This window comes from Rhinolophus sinicus, chromosome 6 (genome assembly GCF_057876585.1).
Source record: "Rhinolophus sinicus isolate RSI-liver-muscle chromosome 6, RSI-T2T, whole genome shotgun sequence".
Taxonomy (NCBI): Eukaryota; Metazoa; Chordata; class Mammalia; order Chiroptera; family Rhinolophidae; genus Rhinolophus; species Rhinolophus sinicus.
The window spans coordinates 46,557,643-46,577,479 of record NC_142506.1 but is presented as its reverse complement, the minus strand read 5'-3'; the positions used below and the strand labels follow the sequence as shown (position 1 = coordinate 46,577,479).

Below are 19,837 nucleotides of genomic sequence, written 5' to 3'. Positions count from 1 at the left end.
AGAGCTGAAGAGCAGTGGAAGATGAGCTCAGTGATGAGTTTGTTGGTTTGTGAGCTGGTGATGACATATACAAGTAGAAATGCCCAGTGGGCAATTTAAAGGTCAAAGTTAGAATTCGACACAGGGAGACAGATTTGGAAGTCATTATTATAGAGACTGTGAATAAAAACAATGAAATGGAGGAGATCTGTGAGGGACCAATATAAACAGGAAAAAACACCTAGAAAACCAAAGACTAAGTCTGGGGCAATGTATAAATTAAAAATATAAAAACATTCCAGGAATACCTAATATGACAACATGAACCTAAACAAAATCAGTTGTCATTATTAGGGCTGCATTATAACTTTTGTGGTTCCTGGAACTGCCATGGACATTTTTACCCTTGTGGGCTCCTTCCTCCATTAAAAAAAAATTAAATTAAAAATTATATTCTACAACTGCACTGGTATAAAGACAAATATAATCTAGATTGAATTATTATATATTTGTTGTTATATTATTTTGAAGTATTATATAATCATTGTTATATTTTCTCCCTTCTGATTTTAAAAGAAATTAAAATTAAAACATTTTCATGGGTCCCTAAAATATCATGGGCCTTATTGTGCCTAATGGTGTGAATAATCCAAAATAATGGGTAATTTTTAAAAAATCATGTATAGTTGATTTCAGAAAGTGTGTATGTAAAAAAACCCAAAAAACCTTTTTTTAATGTTATGTGCTAATGTTTTAATTAACCTTGATTCTCAGAGGTACGTAACCCATTGATGTGGCCCGGAACTGAGACGTGTGGCGGAGGGATTCAGGGTGAGATGGAACCAGAGGTTATCGTACTCTACAGTGTTAAAAAAGGAACTTTAAAATGCATATTCTTGGGTTCTCTCTCTCAGAAAACATGAGTCCCCTGTTAAAATGCCATCTTGTACATTCCAAGAGGAGTTGTTTTCAGAATAACTGTGTGGTTTTGATGTTTGGGGAGATTAATTCCTAAGTCTGTTTCATGAATGAAGTGAAATTTAGATCTTAAAAATATACCCCCTCCAAAAAATTGGAAATCTGAAACAGGTTACATTTAACCATAAAGAATCTCAACCTCAAATGAAGGATGGATGCCCTTAAAGGGTTTATTTCATTGTAGCAGAGATTCCAGGAAGAGCAGTAAGAGCTCAAATATGCAGACAACACAGAGGGACAGGGATGCAGAAGCACTTCAACCGTCGGGGCAGGGCCACAGGCATTTATTATCTACAGTATCTACTACACACTGAGTGCTGAAACCGCCAGCCTGGAGTAGGGGGGGGGTGGGAAGGTGGGGGGGGGCAAACAGATAAAACACACATAGAGACGTGTTAAGTTCTTGACTTGTTTACGTTCAGAAGGTACAGGAAATGACTTCAGGAGCCAAAGTGAGAAAAAGAACCCAAGGAGCGCTATCAAAAGTGGCAGATGACTCAGGAAGGACAAGAGTTACGTCTCCCCAACGTGGTCAAAAGGGTCACTGGCAGCTTTGGTGGTAGGGACTTCCTGCAGTGGTAGGTGTGGAGGGATGCTGCGCAGCAGGGGGTGTCCCTAAGGTAAGATCCCGAAGTCTGGCCAAGGGAGGCAGAAGATCTGGTTGGTTTTAGGACAAGCGGCTGCTTCAGCCTGGTCTGGAAATGCCCAACATAACAAAGGCCAGTGTTAATGGAGGGCTTGCTGTGTGCCCGGCAGTGTTCAAGCACTTTACATGTCATTTAACCCTCCTATCAACCTCTGCAGTAAGTACTGTTTTTACACCCATTTCTTCATAGATATGAAAATTGAGGCACAGAAGTTTAAGTAACTTGCCTAGGATCACACAGCTGATTAAAGTTGCAGAACCTGAATAAGAACCAGGGCGCTCTGTTTCCAGGCCCTGCACTCTTAACCGCTGGGGAGACTTACCCCACTGAGTGGTCTCTGGACATATTAGTAAACCTGGCACGTGGCTTTGGGTATTCAGCACTTGGTTTTGTTGTCGTTATTCTATCAATTTACACAGGTAAGTGAATGAAGCACCGAGAAGCGATTTGCTTGTGTTTGCACAGTAAAATGGCAGCAGAGGTGGAATTGGCCCCGATCACAGAGCATGGCTTACGTTCCCAGGCCTTACACATCCGAGGGTCTGTGCAGTGATTCGGAGCTCCTGGAACCATGTGGAATAGAGCTGGGCAGCCCAAGGGAAGCTGGGACCCCGTTCAAAAGACAAACACTTAGCGAGATCCCAGCCCAGATCTATGTCTGCACTCCTGGTGCCCCTCAAAGAGTAAATCGAGGTGACTTGGTTTTCTCTATCTGATCATTTAGAAAATGCCGGGTTTCAAGGCTTCTTCCCGTTAGGCCCAGGTGGTCTTGGATACATTCCGCTCTTTGACCAGGTGGATGAAAAGCTCTTTCTAAATGAGTAACATACTACCTGACATTATTTTAAATATATAAATACATACTTATGAATATATGGAATACATTGTTATATATAATATAGTAATAATGTATGCATACACACACACACACACACACACACACACACACACACACACACACACTGGTCATCTTGGTTTCTGCTTTGTCTTCCTAAGAGGAAAAACACAACCCAAGTATAAAGGGCTTGTAAATGTGCTTCTTTTTTACCAGAAGTTAATGACATTGCTTTATCAGCATGGAGTGTATGTAACTGACCTATTGGCCATTCTCTGTCCAGTAATGAAAATAAACGCCTTGGAAATGTGTGTACTCACTTTGACAGAGAAAACCGGAAGGTAATTGTCATAATGATTGGGTAATAAAGTTAGGCCCTGATGTTTGTGACTACAGTGATTGCTACTTCTGCTATTGCCACAGCTTAAGGAAAATGGTGGTGAAACGTCCATCAGAGAAGTTGAAAGGGTGACCGTATGATCTGTTGAAAAAAAACAGTAGTGTTAGCTATAGCTAAATTATGGATGTCACAGCTGAAGATAAAAAGATATACATGCCTACCCCTCCAATACAATGTGTGCATCTTTAAAAAGTACATATTGGTTATAGTTTTAAAATCTAATGCTGTTTAAGTAGTCTAGAGGAACATAGTTTTTCTTTTTATAATCCGTGATAAATTAGACTTTATAAAGTGTTTTTTTATATTCTGAATAATCGCCTCCTAATTTCTCTTTTCTAAAGAATACAGCATTCCAATAGTAACAGATACAAATAGTTATTAGCAATAAGAGATGATAATTATGGAGAATTAACATGGGAAAATCAAATATTCCTTCTCATGATTTTGGAACTGACATTGAGCAGGGGAGGGACTGATAAAACCTCCAGGCTATGCATTTATCTGCAGAAGTCACCTCCTCTGGGTGTCATAGTCTGAAACTCAGAGCACGTGGGTTGGCTCCTTGAGCTCAGTCTGTGTCATTGTGTAGCCTCAAAATGCTCAGAGTTCATGTGTGGTTAAGCAGAGAATTTACCATAGCTATTTTCCCTCCTGACCCATCTATTATAAAACACTGTCTACAGAGATTTGCGAACTTAGGTTTTTTTCAGGACAACACAATAAGCTGCCATATCCTGGCTTAGTTGGGGGTGGGGCAGGCATGGCCTCCTGGCCTTGGAGGTGGGATGTGGTGCGACTCTTGTTCTTCTGCAGGCACCGTCCCAAGGGGCGCCTGAGGATGCCGAGGTGGCTGCGGTCCAGGTGAATTGGAGGCAGTCCTGGAAGGAAGAACATCCATCATGCTTAGGAAGACCTTAGGTTGGAATGGCTGCCTTGAGCCTGCAGAGATTTTTTATAAAGTTCCTGGTCATGAAACACTCTTTCTGTCTCTGCTGCCATATGTTTTTCCAGCTGGACCTCCACCAGTCTCCTGCTCTCCAGAAAGTTCTCATTCATTCAGCCCAAGGGTATCTCACTGGCTTTTCTGAGGACTGCTGGAAGTTCCAGCAGGAGTCTTGGCCACACGGAAAATCAAGCTGTTTCAAATTGGGTCTCAAATTGGGAGTCCCTGCCTTCAGAGGCTGTGCTTTCATTCCTTAGTAATTTAAATTTGGAGAAATGTAAATAAACATACTTAAACGTGTGAAACTGTGTAAGAAGATTCTTATGAGCACACATTTTCTGTGATTCACACTTCCTCACCACATCCAACAGCAGGGAAATTTAACAACAGTTTTTGTCCAGACTGGAATCCACCCACTTCTTTACTCTGATTAGCCAGTGACCTCTGAACCTTGTTTTCATTGTTCATCTTTTATTAACCTGGGGCACCAGCGTGTTTTAGCTTTCCCAGGTGCTGTTTTTCGGATTGGTTGATACTACGGCTGGTAGCACAACTCCCCATACATTTTGGAGTTCTTGCCGATGGACCAAGGTTCACGCTTCCAAATTGTAACCCTGTTCTTTGTCATTCAGACTTGGTGGCTGCCCTGTTGATCATTTTCCCTCTTACCTTAGTGACCTATTTGTATTTGATTTACAGTCAAAACGGAGCCCACTTCCCGATTTTAATAGTGCCCCTGTTACTGATTGGGAAGTCAGTGACAATTATCTTCCCTCTGCCTCCTCCCAACTCACTACCATTAGCTTTTCCCGGTTTGCTGTTGTGTATGCCCAAATCTTCTCTCATCATCGTCACACTACAAAATCTGCAGGGGCAAAAGTGATGCCTATGATAATGCAGAGAAGTCTTAGAACGACTCACACTAGCAGTCTAAAATCCCAAATTTTGACAGGATTAGTTTGGGGGAGATCAATTATATTCAGAGATAGCTATGAAATCGTGCAGTCTGAATTGGTATTTTTCAAAGTAGGTAACAAAAAGCAGTATTATGAGGAAATCACACTGATTTTCACTTTCTTTCTAGTTTGTTGGTCTCACTAAATGCTTAAACAAGAATATAATTACAATATTTCTAAGCCGACTGTGTAACTGCTCTGAGCTCGACAATATACCTCCCAACACTCACGATAATACAAGTGGCATATATCTGCAAGGTTACCCATTAAACAACTGTGACAGATCGTATTTCTGGTTAATTGTTAGTTCCTTATGACCTTAGACTTTGCCTGTGTATTTAATAACACCATCTGCTGTTCAGGGTAGCAATACTACCTTTTACACGAGGATTACTGTTCTTACTTCGTAAACAACAGTGTTCAATTGGAGGTGTTGAAATGCTACCATGGAATTATTTAAATTATACTACCTATGGAAAGCTGAAAGAAAGTGACTTTCTTCCCTATGCTGGCTTTCCTGGCTTCTCCTAAAACATCATAATTTATGTACCATAATAGAAGCATAAAAAAGATTTACAAGTTGTATTCTTGGTCTGCAAAATGAAATATTTTAAAAGAACTCTGACTCTGTTATGCCTGTCCTGTTTGTCTTCTTCCAGGCTAGTTTCTCGTTGCATAGAAGTCTCTGGGAAATTTCCCAATAAAACAGACAAGTAAAAAAGTAATTCCTACAAAGTGAAATGAGATGAGACCTTTCTTGTTGTTGTGGGTTTTTTTTTTTTGGGTTTTTTTTGTTTGTTTTTTTAAGGAGGGCGCAGCTCACAGTGGCCCACGCCGGGACTGAACCGGCAACCTTGATGTTATTACGGTAGCACCACGCTCTAACCAACTGAGCCAGCCAGCCAGCCACTGAGACCTTTCATTTTTAACTATTACCCAAGATCATGCCTCTCTGTTTCAGGGCATGTTGAGAATCCTGCTGGTGTTCAAGAAATACCGAAACATCTGCTAACGTGGGCCCTAATAAGGTAGATGTTGGCAGAATTTTAAGTCGGCTACCTTTGTTTGGGACTCACAGATAATGGGGCCTGTAAAAACGAACTCTGAGGGTGGGGGAGGGGGGAGCAGAGCATTTACTGTTAATCTAACCAGTCCCACACTAGCCAGTATAGTAATTTGGTGCAGTGCTCCAACCATGAATCAGAACTTCCGAAAAACAGAGGCTCTGTGGTGTGGGACAACTGGCTTGTTTCTAACTTTTATCCTTAGCGTGGTGACACTATTAAGAAGCAAGAGCGCTGAGAATGAAGCATTCCAGGTAACGTGTGTCTGGTTTTGCACTAACTTCCGTTCTGAACTGGGACAAGGTTCACAAACTTGACCCAGCACTCACACAACCCATAACTTTATGCTGAAATGTGGACACTTCGCAGAGTGCGGGTCTTGTTTTTTCTTTTTAGTCACTTGGAACAGGAGAGGTTGGCCTGAACACCCACCACATGAAAATAATCAAGAGGTCGTCTGCCAACAGAAAACAATTTCAAAAGTATGGAATGTAGACTTCTGAGCCTAAACCACTTGACAGCGTCCCAAAAAGGCATGTCCTGACATGTTTTCCGTCTAAGAGGGCTTCAGCATTCCAGGCTTTTAAAAGAATGTCTCCTGTTACAGCTAAAAGGGGCTGCCTATCCTTTTCCACCCTCTGAAGTCAAGGAATCTGGAAGTCTGGTTCTGGAACACTCGTTTTAAAATATATTGAATAACGTTTGGATGAAAAGTAAAGAATATGGCTCTTTTTTGTGTGTTTAAGACTAGTCGGAATGAAACATTACACATTAGTGCTTCCCACCACCATTTTTGAAAAACATAGAATTTAAGAAACTTCCTTAAGTTTTTTCATAATCAGACCCAAATTAACAAGTCACTTAAAAGGTTATGAATGTAACATTTCACTGTAGTTAACCAAGTCACAAATTTCAAAACATCAGAATTCCTAGAACTTACTCTCATAACATCCTTTATAAATTCAGTATATAGCCAGCGAAGAAGCCACACAGCTATTAAGCAGTGGAATCCTGGGTGAGAATACCAAAAAACCTCAAAACAACTTTCCACATCCTGCTGACCTATTCAGCCAAATGCTTGTCAGTGTATGGAAGGAACTGTTGTTGTTTTTCTTCAACGGGGGCCCTCTTGAGTAACCCGAAAAGCCTGTGCATAATGTATTGAATCTTTGCCACGCATTTATATCTAAAATAAGGTGGTCTCTTGTGGAAAGAAATATTTTCCATAAGCCTTGAAACACTTTAGTTTGGCATATTAATGCTGATACAGCTGTTTCTGCCCTGGCTAACTTTAAGTATAGACCGTGGTTTAGACGCTCCTGGCCTGGGATCTGAGCCCAAACCCAGCAGACACAATGCTTTTGGATGATGGGATGCTCTGGTAGCCATTTAACCTCACAACTTTATTTGGATGGCACGATGCCCCAAAATGAAGTTACTGGTTATTTTTTTGCATGGTTTTTCCCTGCATTGTCTTATGATACCTTATGTGTCAGAAGAATGTTGGGTTGGATTTATCAGATTCTCCTGGACACCCTTTGTCCCCACGAAAGGTCAGAGCAGAAATGGTTTCAAGCTTAGCATCCCCTCGTCCACTCAAGAACACAGGCCCAGAGTGTCCACGTGACCTGCCTCAGGTCCTATGCCAGGTGCATGAAGTGAACCTCAGCTATCTCCTGTGCAGATATTTACATGTATGTAAAAAAGAACCTGTGAAGAAAATAGAAATAGGAGGTAGCCCACCAGTGGGCTAAAGAAAGAACTGCAGTCTGGGAAACCCAAATTATAGCTGTCGTTTAACTGCACATTTTCTGTCTCAAGGCAAAGTCCTTACTGGCGTGGTGCCTCAGTTTACCAAATTCATAAAGAGACGTGGATGTTGTCAGTTACTGCTAAGAATAATGAATTGGTCTGATAATGCAAATTAGATAGAAAGAATAAAAGCAGCCTGAAAAATGTTTAAAATCTAGCTATCTCTTAAATGCTAAGAGATAATGGCCCCCAGGAAGTTCAATGTGTGTAGTCCCCAGGCATGTTTCAGAACAAACTTCCTCACTCAGGAATTTGCTTGAAGGGCTGAGCCAGCTTGCCAACAAGTCTGTCAAAGTTCATTTGTCTTTGGATTTTAGCTGTCTGTGACAAGCTTTTCAGTAAACACACTGTACTCAGGCAGTCATTTTAGGAAATCAATTTCTCTATTTCTGTCCACGAGTGGTCTTTTGCTAGGACTAGACTCAGGCTGTCTGCTCCCATGTACTTAGTGTGAATCTTAATTCTATCAATGGTTTTGCACTCCCCTTGGCAAAGAAGTATTACCATGTGGGCACTGGAACGGATGAGCCAATGAACCCAGCCATTCACTCCAATTAATAAATTACAGTCCACAATTAGTCTTTTTAACTTTCCTTCCTTTTCCCCTTCTGCAGGAAGCTGTGTCTCCTTTATACGTAAGACTGAAAAAAAAAGTTTGGAAAAAGAATTTGGTTAAATATTTAGATTTTTGGATGGATACCATTGGAATAACACCTCTACACATAAAATGATAGTTTTAAATAACAACACTTTTTTTTTTTTTTTGCCAAACACATTAGACTAGAGTAAGCAAGCCACCAGAACAGATTACTCAAACCTCATTAGTAAAGGCCAAATTTTCCAGCTGATTGTTCTTTTACAAAATATGTTTTTTGTCTTGTCAAGAGAAAGTCAGTCCAGTTCATACTTGCTAATTTCTATTTCATAAGAAATACAAACAATAATAATGAAGGCTTATTTGAATAAGTTATGATCGTTTTGCTTCCTACCGCCCCTTGAAATTCTATGAAATATCTGACCCAGTGGTTTTTCCTTTTCAGTGCCCTATAGCCTATTATATTTATTTATCTGAGTGCAAAGTAGTCGGGATTGGAGTCCTACAATAGGAATTAAATGAATTCATTAGATTTTCCTCTTTGTGTTTAAGGAAATAGGTCACAAAGTGTTAGAGGTGCAGTATTCCAGTTTGGTGAGTGCCCAATCCGTTTCCTCACCACACTAAATCCCAGAATTGAAGTTTTTATCCTAACATCTACATCCATTTTTATCTAAGGTTCATAAAGACCAGCACAAAATGGTTTGCCATTTAAGGAATCCCATGCTAGGCATGGTGGGGTGGCCAATGCCTCTCACCTTTACCATGTCTCTCTATCTGTTGTCACTGTTTACTTTACTTTAGGTTATGCATCCTACGAAAGATACCAGGGTTTCCTTTTTTCCTCTAAATATATAGATAAGCAAATCTTAATACTCTTTTTGTTAACACAGATGTTAACACTCTTTTGCTAGGCCTCTAAACTGTGCTTACATGATTTTTTAAATGCAAAGTGCAAATAGAATGTTCTAGACTTTGTGGTTAGACAACAAGACTCATACCTGGATTTCAGTTCTGACACTCACCTTTAGTGTTACTGCAGGCAAATCATTTAATCGTTTACTACCTTAGGTTTTCAGTTTCTGAAAAAGGATGACAAGATAATAGAATTTATACTTGAAATATTTTTTTGAATGTCCATATGAAAGATATAATAAACACAAAGACATTATGCTTAACTTTTTAGAATTGTCACATCTTCTATTTTTTCAGTTCCCTTACTACTAAATGTGTATGTAGGAAAGTTACATTTTTAAGTAGGCAAGTTAATGAGAGAAAATTTGCCATTTTAATATTTTCAAACATTATCTGTGAAGTTAGTTCACTATTTTGTCAGCGTCTTCCTACTGATATCTTTTAAAGGATTTTAGTGAGTGTCTTAAATATAAGTTAAACCTGCATCCAGATATTATTCCAGAAAAGTGCACTTCATCATGTTCTTTCCAAAAAGTCAATAGGAGGATTCTGGCATTAAATGGCTATTGAATCCCTTCCAGTTCTCCTACAAATTTCCTTGCAGCCTGAGAGAGTATGTGACCTCAGTCTCTCCTTTGCCTGTATTTTCACTTAGCAATTTAAATTCTGAGGCAGTAAGAATTTAGCCTACATCAAGACCCCAAACTTTACTGTAATGGGGACCTGCACATGTGTTTACATAGAGGCTGGTGACTAACAGCTTCTGTGTATAATATGTGGATGATTAAGAGCTCCTGTGACTTTATTTGGCCTGATTCTTAGACCCTCCACAGAGTTTATCTCCTTCACGTGCAAAAGTTTCCTTAATATACGAATGCTTTCCGTGCACAGGAGAGGCAGGCTATAGGGAAAGGTCGAACAAAAGGAAAGCATTTCTAAAAAAGTACACTTGCAATTCAAAAAACAGAACTGTCTCATAAAATGGTATTGCTTAGAAGAAAAGCTCTCATATCTATCACAAAAGGTTCATTTATGTCCTGACTCTATATAGTATGTGTCGATGTATTCACATAAACAAATATGTTCAAACATATATTTATAATCTTTTAAAGTGGGAAAGCTCTGAGTATCACGTCTTTCCAGTCTTACGGTACTTTGTTTTGCCCAAGTACAAAGAGCCTAGGATGGTATCCACAGAAATGCAAAAACCACGTCACTGCATTTTTTTCTCCTTCAAATATGCCAGGGGTCAGAGTTTAAGCAGCTTTAGTATGGTTGCAACATCATGCTATTAATAGAAACTGCACTCTAAAAGAATGAAGGCTGATTCCACCACATGTGGATATAGGGTGAACGCTGAACTCAGCACACCACCTCCCAGCTAGCACCCACACACTGCTGAGGGTGGGGGTGGCACCCTCCTGCAGCAGGGTGTCCTCTGGTGGGAATTATTTCTTTACACTGCCCTGTGGACTGTCAGTACAGGTCTGTGGTGTTAACAAGAGCATCTCCACTGCAATGAGCTCTGGCGACCAGTTCCGGTTTCAGATGTTTACCGCTCACACAGTGGCCGCCTCAGTATGGGGAGGTCAGATCTGTTCTTCCCATTGAGCTGCTGCTTAGAACTGCTCCCTCTGGTTTACCTTCCCGTCACTTCCCTCACTCCTGCTTGTGTCAGTACCATATTGAACAGCTTTTCTTTCGCTCCTAAACTGTGACTTTCATTTTTTAAATCTTAGAAATTAGAGCTGGGAAGGACTGTTGCTTTGTCTAGACTCAGCAATTTTCCCCATAGAATATTTCCTTTAGTCCTGAAGTCAAATTGTGGCATTTCAGCATTCTGGTTAAAAGCCAGCCTCAACCCACAGCTCCACTACATTGCACACGGCCCGCGCCTGCCTGTCCAAGTACGAATGTGTGGGAGCTCACTGCAGCCAAGCAGGTAACCTTGACTCCGAATGTCAAAGATTACCATAGGCAAAGATTACCATAATTCTCTTCTGAAAGGGCCTGGGCCTTAAGCAGGAGGGCAGTCTACGTGACTAAAACATACCGACTTCCTCTTTCATAAGTCATCACATGATGAACTACAATTACAATTCCTGCCTTGTCTCTGCGAATTGCAGACGCATTGCCTCACCCTAGAAACCCTGCCCCAGTGCGCGGAGGAGGAGGCGCGGTGACTGCTGCAGCCGCGCTTTGGAAGGGATCCAGCTCCTGGCTGCGCCGGGAGGGAGGGCGGGAGTGGGAGACAAAAACAAAGCTGTGTTTACTTAGCATACATCGATAAAGCTGCTTCAGAGCTCCTTGAAAGGCCAGGCAGCAGGAAAGACTTTTGATACAATATAAGGAATTGCTGTCCTGGATCCAGGGCCAGCCTTAACCCCCTTGATCCCGGATCCTTTTATGGCAAGAGAGACCAGAACTAAAATAGCCTTTCCATTTTCCTGCGGGCATTTCATTAGGGAAGTTACATCAACCCAGTTTCGACATTAAACTGGTAGTGTTAAGATAAAAAGGAAATGCTCTCCATTTGGAGAAAAGCTCCGTTCTACAAAAATCCTTAGGCCCTCTCAAGGCAGAGTTTGCATCTCAGTATTTCTACTCTGGGCTATCCCTTGAGGGTATTAGTGCCCTATTGCAGGTAAATGAGTATAATTAGGCCATGGCTCCAACACTGACTTTTCTTGTAATGTTTCCTCACTGCCTCATGGGGCCACTGCTTGGGGGTGTTGTAAAGGCTCACTTCTCTGCAGCACAAAGACTGGGCCTCAACCTCTTTGGGCAGTGGCCGGGTGGGCCAAGTCCCGTGCTAGAATAAGTGGCACAGTCTCCATGGACAGATTCTCTAAGAGGTGCGCGACAGCAGGGACAAGGAGTGACCAAACCCACACTGGCCCCAGCTACTGCGGGAAAGGCAACTGGCAGGTCCGTTTCCCCAGGTAGGAGAGGGTGACAAAAGTGCAATCGCGGGGCAGGATCCGGAACAGATGGGGAAACCTTTATGGCTTGTACACCTTCTCTGGAAATCCCCAAGAAACAACGTTCAGCGTTAGCTTGAAAAAAAATTTAGGTCTGGCATTACGTTTTCTGTGTCATTGCAAACAGGTTTTTTCATGTGCTTTAAGCGGCTCCCTCCACTGTTTTTCTAAGGGTGTTTTTTTTTCTCTTCCTTGTGGTTAATCCTTTGAAGCAACCTGGCATTTTCAATAGCAACAACTAGAGAGAAACGTCAGCAGGATTTTTTTCTCTCTCCACCTACCAATCCAGTGGTAGGAAAGATAATATAATTAGTACCCTGTTCTTCCCACACGTAACCAGCTCATGCCAGTCTCAGGGAGCCATGTGGGCCTGTTTTTCAACAAGAGCAGCATCAGAGGCCGCCCTTACAGAGTTGAAGTGTCAAAGTTCCGACTGAGAGTGATAAGCCCACGTCTATTAGTCGGTAAGACTAACGACCAGTCAAAAGTGATTTACCATAACACACACCAGCTCCTCCTCCCGATGCAAGTGTGAAACTCAAGTGCTCAGTTCAGCTCGGGCAGACCAGCGGCTGCCCACCGTGGCGGGCCGCGGCGGGTCGGCTGTTCGCGCTGGGCGCGTACGCCCCCACCCGGGCTGAGCCTGGCCCAGGTCGTGCGGTGAGCGCCCTCCGCTCCGCCCCCGGGGGCGCGGGGACGCCCGCAAGCAGCCTGGGCTTGCCAGCCACTCACCCCACAGCCCGCGCCTCACCACCTCGAGTACACGCTGGGCGCGAGGGCGGGGCCTCGAGGCGCAGAGCCGCCCGGGGGCGGGGCCTGCGCGTTGACGCGGCGCGCTGGCCGCAGATCCGGATCCCTGGAATGTGCGTTCGCTCAATGAGTTCGCCAGCGCCAGCGGCGCCGAGTCACGTCCGCGCGGAGTGTGCGCACTCGGCGACGGCGCACGCGGACCCCAGCCCTGCGCCCACGTCACGCGCCCGCCGCGGACCTACATAAGTGGCCGGGCGGTGGCGCCGAGGACCCGGGTCAGTGAAGAGAGGGGAGGGGGCCAGCAGGTCTCTGCACCGCGCGCCCCCCTCCCCCGCCTTCCGGACATCAGGAAAACTTAAGGGTTCTAGCACCGCGTGTCCCTACCAAGACACACACGAGTGTAAAGCACTACTGAACAGTCCAAGTGGAACTCCTAAAGCCCTGTGGGCCACGCTGGATGGAGAGTCCCCATCCTCCAGACAGCACTGACAGCCAAGTCATAAAGTGGCCTCGCTGATAAAAGCACGAGTTTTAGCACGATTTTACCCAAACAGACCTGGCGGGAGGGAGCCCTGAGAGAACACTCGAGGTCGCTGGGTGGCTGAAGAGCACAGCACACTCGCAGCGCCTTCAGCGGAGACGCGGACCGCGCCAGGGCAGCTCTCCCAGCAACGCCCGGCCTCCGCGTGGGGGAGGGGCGGGCGCGCGCGGGGGAGGGAAAGCGGGCGCGCGCTAGGGGAGGGGGCCCGCGCAGGCGCCGTGCGAGGCTGTCGAAGAATCGAGTCTGTAGAAGTGGAGCAGCGCGGCGGCAGCGGCAGCAGCAGCTGCGACGGCGGCGGCGGAGCTGAGGCGGGCTGGGCACTGACGCGCGCGCTGGAGAGCGGCGACACCCGGAGCTGTGAGGGAACAGCAGAGCGACCCGGGGCCTGCGCCGCGCACGGGCTCCACGCCGCCCGGCCGCCGCCCCGGCGCGGCATGCCCCGCCGCTCGGGCTGAGCCTGCCCCGGCGGCCGCCCCCCGGCCCCCGCCCCCCGGCCTCCCCGCCCCCCGCCCCGCACTCCGCGCCCGCCGCCGCCGAGACCTGCTGCGCTCGCCCGCGCCCGCGCGGCCCGTCTTCGCCCCGGTCTGGAGGCCCGCCGCGGCCCCGGCCGAGCCCCCGCCACCCGCCCGCGCCCGCGCCCGCCGGGGGGCCGTGCTGCCGCGGCTGCAGCCCCTCGCCCCGCGCCCGCCGCCCCTCGTGCCGCGGGGGCGCTGCGCGGGCGCCGAGCCCGCGCGGGCTCTGCCTTTGCCGCCGCCCCTGCCACCCCTGCGGCCGCCGCCGCCGCTGGTGGGGGAGCCGCGGGGTTGGGGGGGCCGGAGGGCGCGCGCGGGGCCGGCGGCGAGCGGTGTCCCCTCCTCCGCGGGCTCGGCGGATATGGCCGCGGCGGTGGCGGTGGCGGCTGCGTCCCGGCGGCAGTCGTGCTACCTGTGTGATCTGCCCCGCATGCCCTGGGCCATGATCTGGGACTTCACGGAGCCCGTGTGCCGCGGCTGCGTCAACTACGAGGGCGCCGACCGCGTCGAGTTCGTCATCGAGACGGCGCGGCAGCTCAAACGGGCGCACGGCTGCTTCCCGGAGGGCCGCTCCCCGCCCGGCGCTGCAGCCCCGGCCACCGCCAAGCCGCCGCCGCTCTCGGCCAAGGACCTTCTCCTGCAGCAGCAGCAGCTCGGCCATGCCGGACCTGAGGCGGCTCCTCGCGCCCCGCAGGCGCTGGAGCGCTACCCGCTGGCCGCCGCCGAGCGGCCTCCGCGTCTCGGCCCCGACTTCGGCGGGGCCCGGCCGGCCTCAGGCCTGGGCCAGCCGCCGACGCCGCAGCCGCCGCCCGTGAACGGCATCCTGGTGCCCAACGGCTTCTCCAAGCTGGAGGAGCCGCCGGAGCTGAACCGCCAGAGCCCGAACCCGCGGCGCGGCCATGCCGTGCCGCCCACGCTCGTGCCGCTCATGAACGGCTCGGCCGCGCCGCTGCCCGCCGCGCTCGGCCTCAGTGGCCGCGCTGCCGCGGGCCTGGGCTCCGCGCCTCCCTCCGAGCTGGGCGCGCACAAGCGGCCTGCGTCTGTGTCGAGCAGCGCGGCTGCGGAGCACGAGCAGCGCGAGGCGGGGGCCAAGGAAAAGCCGCCGCCGGCGCACCGCGGCCCGGCCGACAGCCTGTCTACCGCGGCCGGGGCTGCTGAGCTGGGTGCGGAGGGCGCGGGCAAAGGCCGCGCGCCTGGAGAGCAGGACTGGGTCAACCGGCCCAAGACCGTGCGGGACACGCTGTTGGCGCTGCACCAGCACGGCCACTCGGGGCCCTTCGAGAGCAAGTTTAAGAAGGAGCCAGCCCTGACTGCAGGCAGGTTGTTGGGGTTCGAGGCCAACGGGGCCAACGGGTCTAAAGCAGGTAGGGGCGGCTGTGGAGTGAGGGCACCTAGGGGAGAAGGGGGGACAGAGAGCGGGCAGGGGGTGCCCTTTCCATTCACCATTCTACCCCAGTCCAGAAACAACAAACACCCAACTTCCTGCTCTGCCGTAGGCGGAACCAGTGCATAGCGGCAACGTGTTCATGTGCTGAAGCAGCACAACAGAGATGAGTCAGACTGGGCTGACGGGCACTGACACAGGGTTTTCCTTTCCCAGCACATTCTTGGATGAGACAGGACGGCACCAGTCACCTTTTAACCTGTTGGGGGGGCCTTAACATGCGCACAGTTAAACCTGGTTACACGCCTACATGAGTAAAACCAGGCAATTGTGTATGTGCCATTTTCTGTAGCTTAAAAATCTGTCCAGCCCAGATCCCCATGTCCTGAGTGTTTTAAGTTGCACGTGCACTTGAAACTCGTGAGGTTTTTATATACAGGCTCTCAGAGGATAGGAACGTTTTAGTGAGTTTTGTTTTGTGTTAGCAAATGGTCCTTTTCAGTGCACATCCATTTATTTCTTCTTTTTCTCCTTTTGTTTGTTTTTCCAGTTGCAAGAACAGCAAGGAAAAGGAAGCCTTCTCCAGAACCAGAAGGTGAAGTTGGGCCCCCTAAGATCAATGGAGAGGCACAGCCTTGGCTGTCCACGTCCACAGAAGGGCTCAAGATCCCCATTACTCCTACGTCCTCTTTTGTGTCTCCACCACCACCCACTGCCTCACCTCATTCCAACCGGACCACACCGCCTGAAGCGGCGCAGAATGGCCAGTCCCCCATGGCAGCCCTGATCTTAGTAGCAGACAGTGCAGGGGGCAGTCATGCTTCGAAAGATGCCAGCCAGGTTCACTCCACACCCCGGAGGAACAGCAGCAGTCCCCCCTCTCCGTCCTCTGTGAACCAGAGAAGGCTAGGCCCCAGGGAGGTGGGGAGCCAGGGCGCAGGCAGCACAGGAGGACTGGAGCCAGTGCACCCTGCCAGCCTCCCGGACTCCTCTCTGGCGGCCAGTGCCCCGCTGTGCTGCACCCTCTGTCATGAGCGGCTGGAGGACACCCACTTTGTGCAGTGCCCATCGGTCCCGTCGCACAAGTTCTGCTTCCCTTGCTCCAGACAAAGCATCAAACAGCAGGGAGCTAGTGGAGAGGTCTATTGTCCCAGTGGGGAAAAATGCCCTCTTGTGGGCTCCAATGTCCCCTGGGCCTTTATGCAAGGGGAAATTGCAACTATCCTTGCTGGAGATGTGAAAGTGAAAAAAGAGAGAGACTCGTGACTTTCCGGTTTCAGAAAATCACCCAATGATCACCCTTAACTAAAACTGCTTGAATTGTATATATAGCTCCATATATATATATATATCCAAGACAAGGGAAATGTAGACTTCATAAACATGGCTGTATAATTTTGATTTTTTTGAATACATTGTGTTTCTATATTTTTTTTGACGACAAAAGGTATGTACTTATAAAGGCATTTTCTTCTTTTGTTAACGTTATTAGCATATTTCTGTGCTTTATTATCCTGGTGACAGTTACCTTTCAACGTAGGCCGTGACTTGCGCTGCTTTTTTAGAGCACTTGGCAAATCCGAAATGCTTCTAGCTGTATTTGTATGCACTTATTTTAAAAAGAAAAAAAAAAGCCAAATACATTTTCTGACATTGTAAGATTGCCTTACTGTCTGTTATTCCTAATTGCTGGCCCCTTTCTCAGGCTGGAGGCCAGTTGGTGGAGAAGGAAAGGAAATGAGTGAAAGGGGCACTGTTGTGAAGTGGGCATGCCTCTGGGAAATATCACCAAGTTTACCGCAAAACATTGTCCTTAGAGTAATAGGAAAATAGATCTTGAATCTTTCTCTATTTTGTTCTTAAGGTTCAGTTGTTGGGATGTTGAGGACTGCTTGACAGTTGCTGCTGAGAGATTTTTCAGGACTGTGTGGTTTGGGGAGGGGGGGCGGTTAAGGCAAAGTTGACCACTGTTCACTGCCCACGTGAACAGTTGTAAGATTATAATGCTGCATGCTAGTTGGTTACATAATACACAATTCAGTGACGGAAGGCGGTGATAATGGATGGTGGTGTGTACAAGATGGCCCTGCCATCTTTGAACAGAGCCTGGCTCTGCAGCGCCACTTCATCTTTGTAAACACCCCAGAGCTCTGTATGTTGTGGCTGTTGTCATTTCCTTTGAAAAGAGTTGCAAGGGACATTCCAGTCCAGGTGAACTTGGAGATTGTGGCATTGGTTTCGTTTCTGTTTTGTGTTTTGTTTTTTATCATTTACCTGTTAGTGCTGTTGCTGTTGATACTATCATCTACACCCTGTTTCTCGTGAGTGCTAAATACAGTATGGTACAATGACAGTAACATGGTGCTGCCAGGACTGCCCGTGGGCATATCAGTGACAGCCCAAATGGGGGTGGAGGAAACCTGTAATTTCCTTCTTACATGTGTTTGAAATACCAAGTGAATAATACAGTTCTTCTGGAAAAAAAATGTCAAACTAGTGAAAATTAAAGAAAAGATTTTACATAATAGACAGGCCCCACCTCAAACTATTTTTAGAAGCCTTTTGTAAACTAATTTCTTTTGATCACTATTTTGCATCAGTAAAACGATTTTTTTTAAAACCAATAAATCATCAGTTATTAGAAATAGTTTTCTCACAACGATGCTGGTTTTTCTTTTGTGCTGTTATTTAACATCATGGAAACACTATTTTAAGTCCTTTTATGTTCAGGTGTTTGTAACTTGGCCCTATAATTAGGCCGAATCATCACTTCAAGGTCTATTACAACTTACGTGTATTGTTCACAACCCAGCTTCTATTTTAATTTGAAAGTATAGATACAACTTACGTGTATTGTTCACAACCCAGCTTCTATTTTAATTTGAAAGTATAGATTGTTCTAGTTTGGGTTATTTTCTAGTTATGTTTTTGTCTTTTTAAAATTGCTCAAATATTTTAAATAGTCGGGTTATTAACACTTGAAAATCAGATACTGCACCAAATACAGTATTTTTCGTAGTGTTTTTAATGCGTGCACCTATTAATGCTGTGCAAATTCATGTTACCAGTCATTGTAATATTACAAACAGACTTGCATGATTAACCAGTTTGTTGTTACACTTTTTTTTTAATTGGAGTAGCTATGACTCAGATCAGACTGGTTTCTCTTATGTAAATGTACACATGCAGAAACAGAGTCTATTTTACATGCCCATAAAGACATTTGTAAAGAATTCAACTATTATGGTCTGTTGTATAAATACGTATCTAGGCACTTTATTATAAACTGGAATTTGACCTCATAGATGTTACAAGTTGATCAGTCATTTGACCTAATTTGTGGTAGCTATCTGTATGTTTGCAATCTTAATACAGATAAGCTTTCCAAAAAGATTAATAAAGAACCATCCTGCTGTTTTGAATAAGTCTCTCCAGCTGTGGAAAAAACAAGCTATGGTTCTCTGTGCTGGGGGTTAAGGGGGAGAACAGCTTAAAAGGGCTGTGCTCTGTGTGGAGGTTACTCCTCTAAAAGTAAGATGTGTGCAGTCTGCCTGGCCCCTGGGTGGCCTTGGAAGGCTTGCAGCTAGGAAGCGTTGATCTGGGTTATTTTTCTGGCATTCTAGTAAGTTTAAAAAGTTAACATTGGGAAGTTAACATTGGGACATGGGTTTGATCTTTTGTTGTACCTGATGACAGTGCGGAGATCCCCCACAGCTGGATAAAGATGTCAGAAAGCTACTTACTGTACATGGGCAGTATCAGATTTCAAATCCTAATATTTCAGCTGTGCTTTTAATACTCAAAATATTAGGGGATGGGGTGTTGAAGCTTTCCCTTTTTTGCTTTAACAATTTATAGAATTTAACAGATGTACTGTCTTTCATGTGGCCTCACATTAAAAGTTACGAGAACGTACACATGGTTTACAGCTTTTACTATATACCTTTCCTTGGCCACCAAGTATTTTAAAAGTGTGCCACCTTTTAACCTTTACTTTTTTTTAAGTTGAAGGTGATACTTTTTCTATATATGATGAAACTCATGTCAACTGAAGTGAGTGTAATCTCAGATATCAACATTATTATATTTTAAAATCACGCTATGGAAATATCACCTGCATTCTGTCATTTGTCAGATTTACAGTACCTTTTTTTTCTTTAACTTTTAGCATTAAATAAAAATAAAATTGGGAGCACTGAACATTTTCTGAGGCCTTTTCTTAATTGTTTTAAAGTAAGGTTAGAATGGCTATTGCTTTAATCACTAGTGGCAATGTGACTCAGGATGTGTGGGTTTGGGGTTGGGGTTTGATGAACTGCAGAAGAAGAACAGGAGATACAAGACAGACAAAAAGGCAACTGATGGTAGGAAAAAAAGTTCTAGGGACTGGGGAAAGGGCAACTGGATAGGGGAAACAGATAAAGAGAAGAGCTGAGCAAAGTACAGCCAGAAACTGCTCGCTTATTTTTCAACTTGCAGTAGAGCCAGCCATGCTGCAATAGTAGATTGGGAGGAGAAGATAGTGACGACATCGAAAAGACTGTC

At 46.0% G+C, this 19,837-nt stretch overlaps 1 protein-coding gene and 1 long non-coding RNA gene across 3 annotated transcripts in view; one reads left to right on the top strand and one right to left on the bottom strand.

Annotated features, from left to right (window-relative positions):
* Positions 1-9,225, bottom strand: part of LOC141567855 (uncharacterized) — a 28,966-nt gene extending 19,741 nt beyond the window's left edge. The window contains exons 1-2 of the long non-coding RNA XR_012490756.2: positions 8,119-9,225; positions 2,760-3,717 (exon numbers count right to left, since the gene is read on the bottom strand). This is a non-coding gene — a long non-coding RNA (uncharacterized LOC141567855). The remainder of the gene's footprint in view (positions 1-2,759; positions 3,718-8,118) is intronic.
* Positions 9,226-14,130: 4,905 nt separating this feature from the next.
* On the top strand, positions 14,131-19,492 carry IRF2BP2 (interferon regulatory factor 2 binding protein 2). 2 transcript variants are annotated; one of them, XM_074316671.2, is made up of 2 exons: positions 14,131-15,224; positions 15,843-19,492. In XM_074316671.2, exons 1-2 carry the CDS (start codon positions 14,270-14,272, stop codon positions 16,556-16,558), a joined length of 1,671 nt encoding a protein of 556 aa, XP_074172772.1. In that variant the 5' UTR covers positions 14,131-14,269; the 3' UTR covers positions 16,559-19,492. The 2 variants fall into 2 exon arrangements, with proteins under 2 accessions (XP_074172772.1, XP_074172771.1); XM_074316670.2 differs by having other exon boundaries at positions 14,131-15,272.
* Positions 19,493-19,837: the final 345 nt, after the last annotated feature.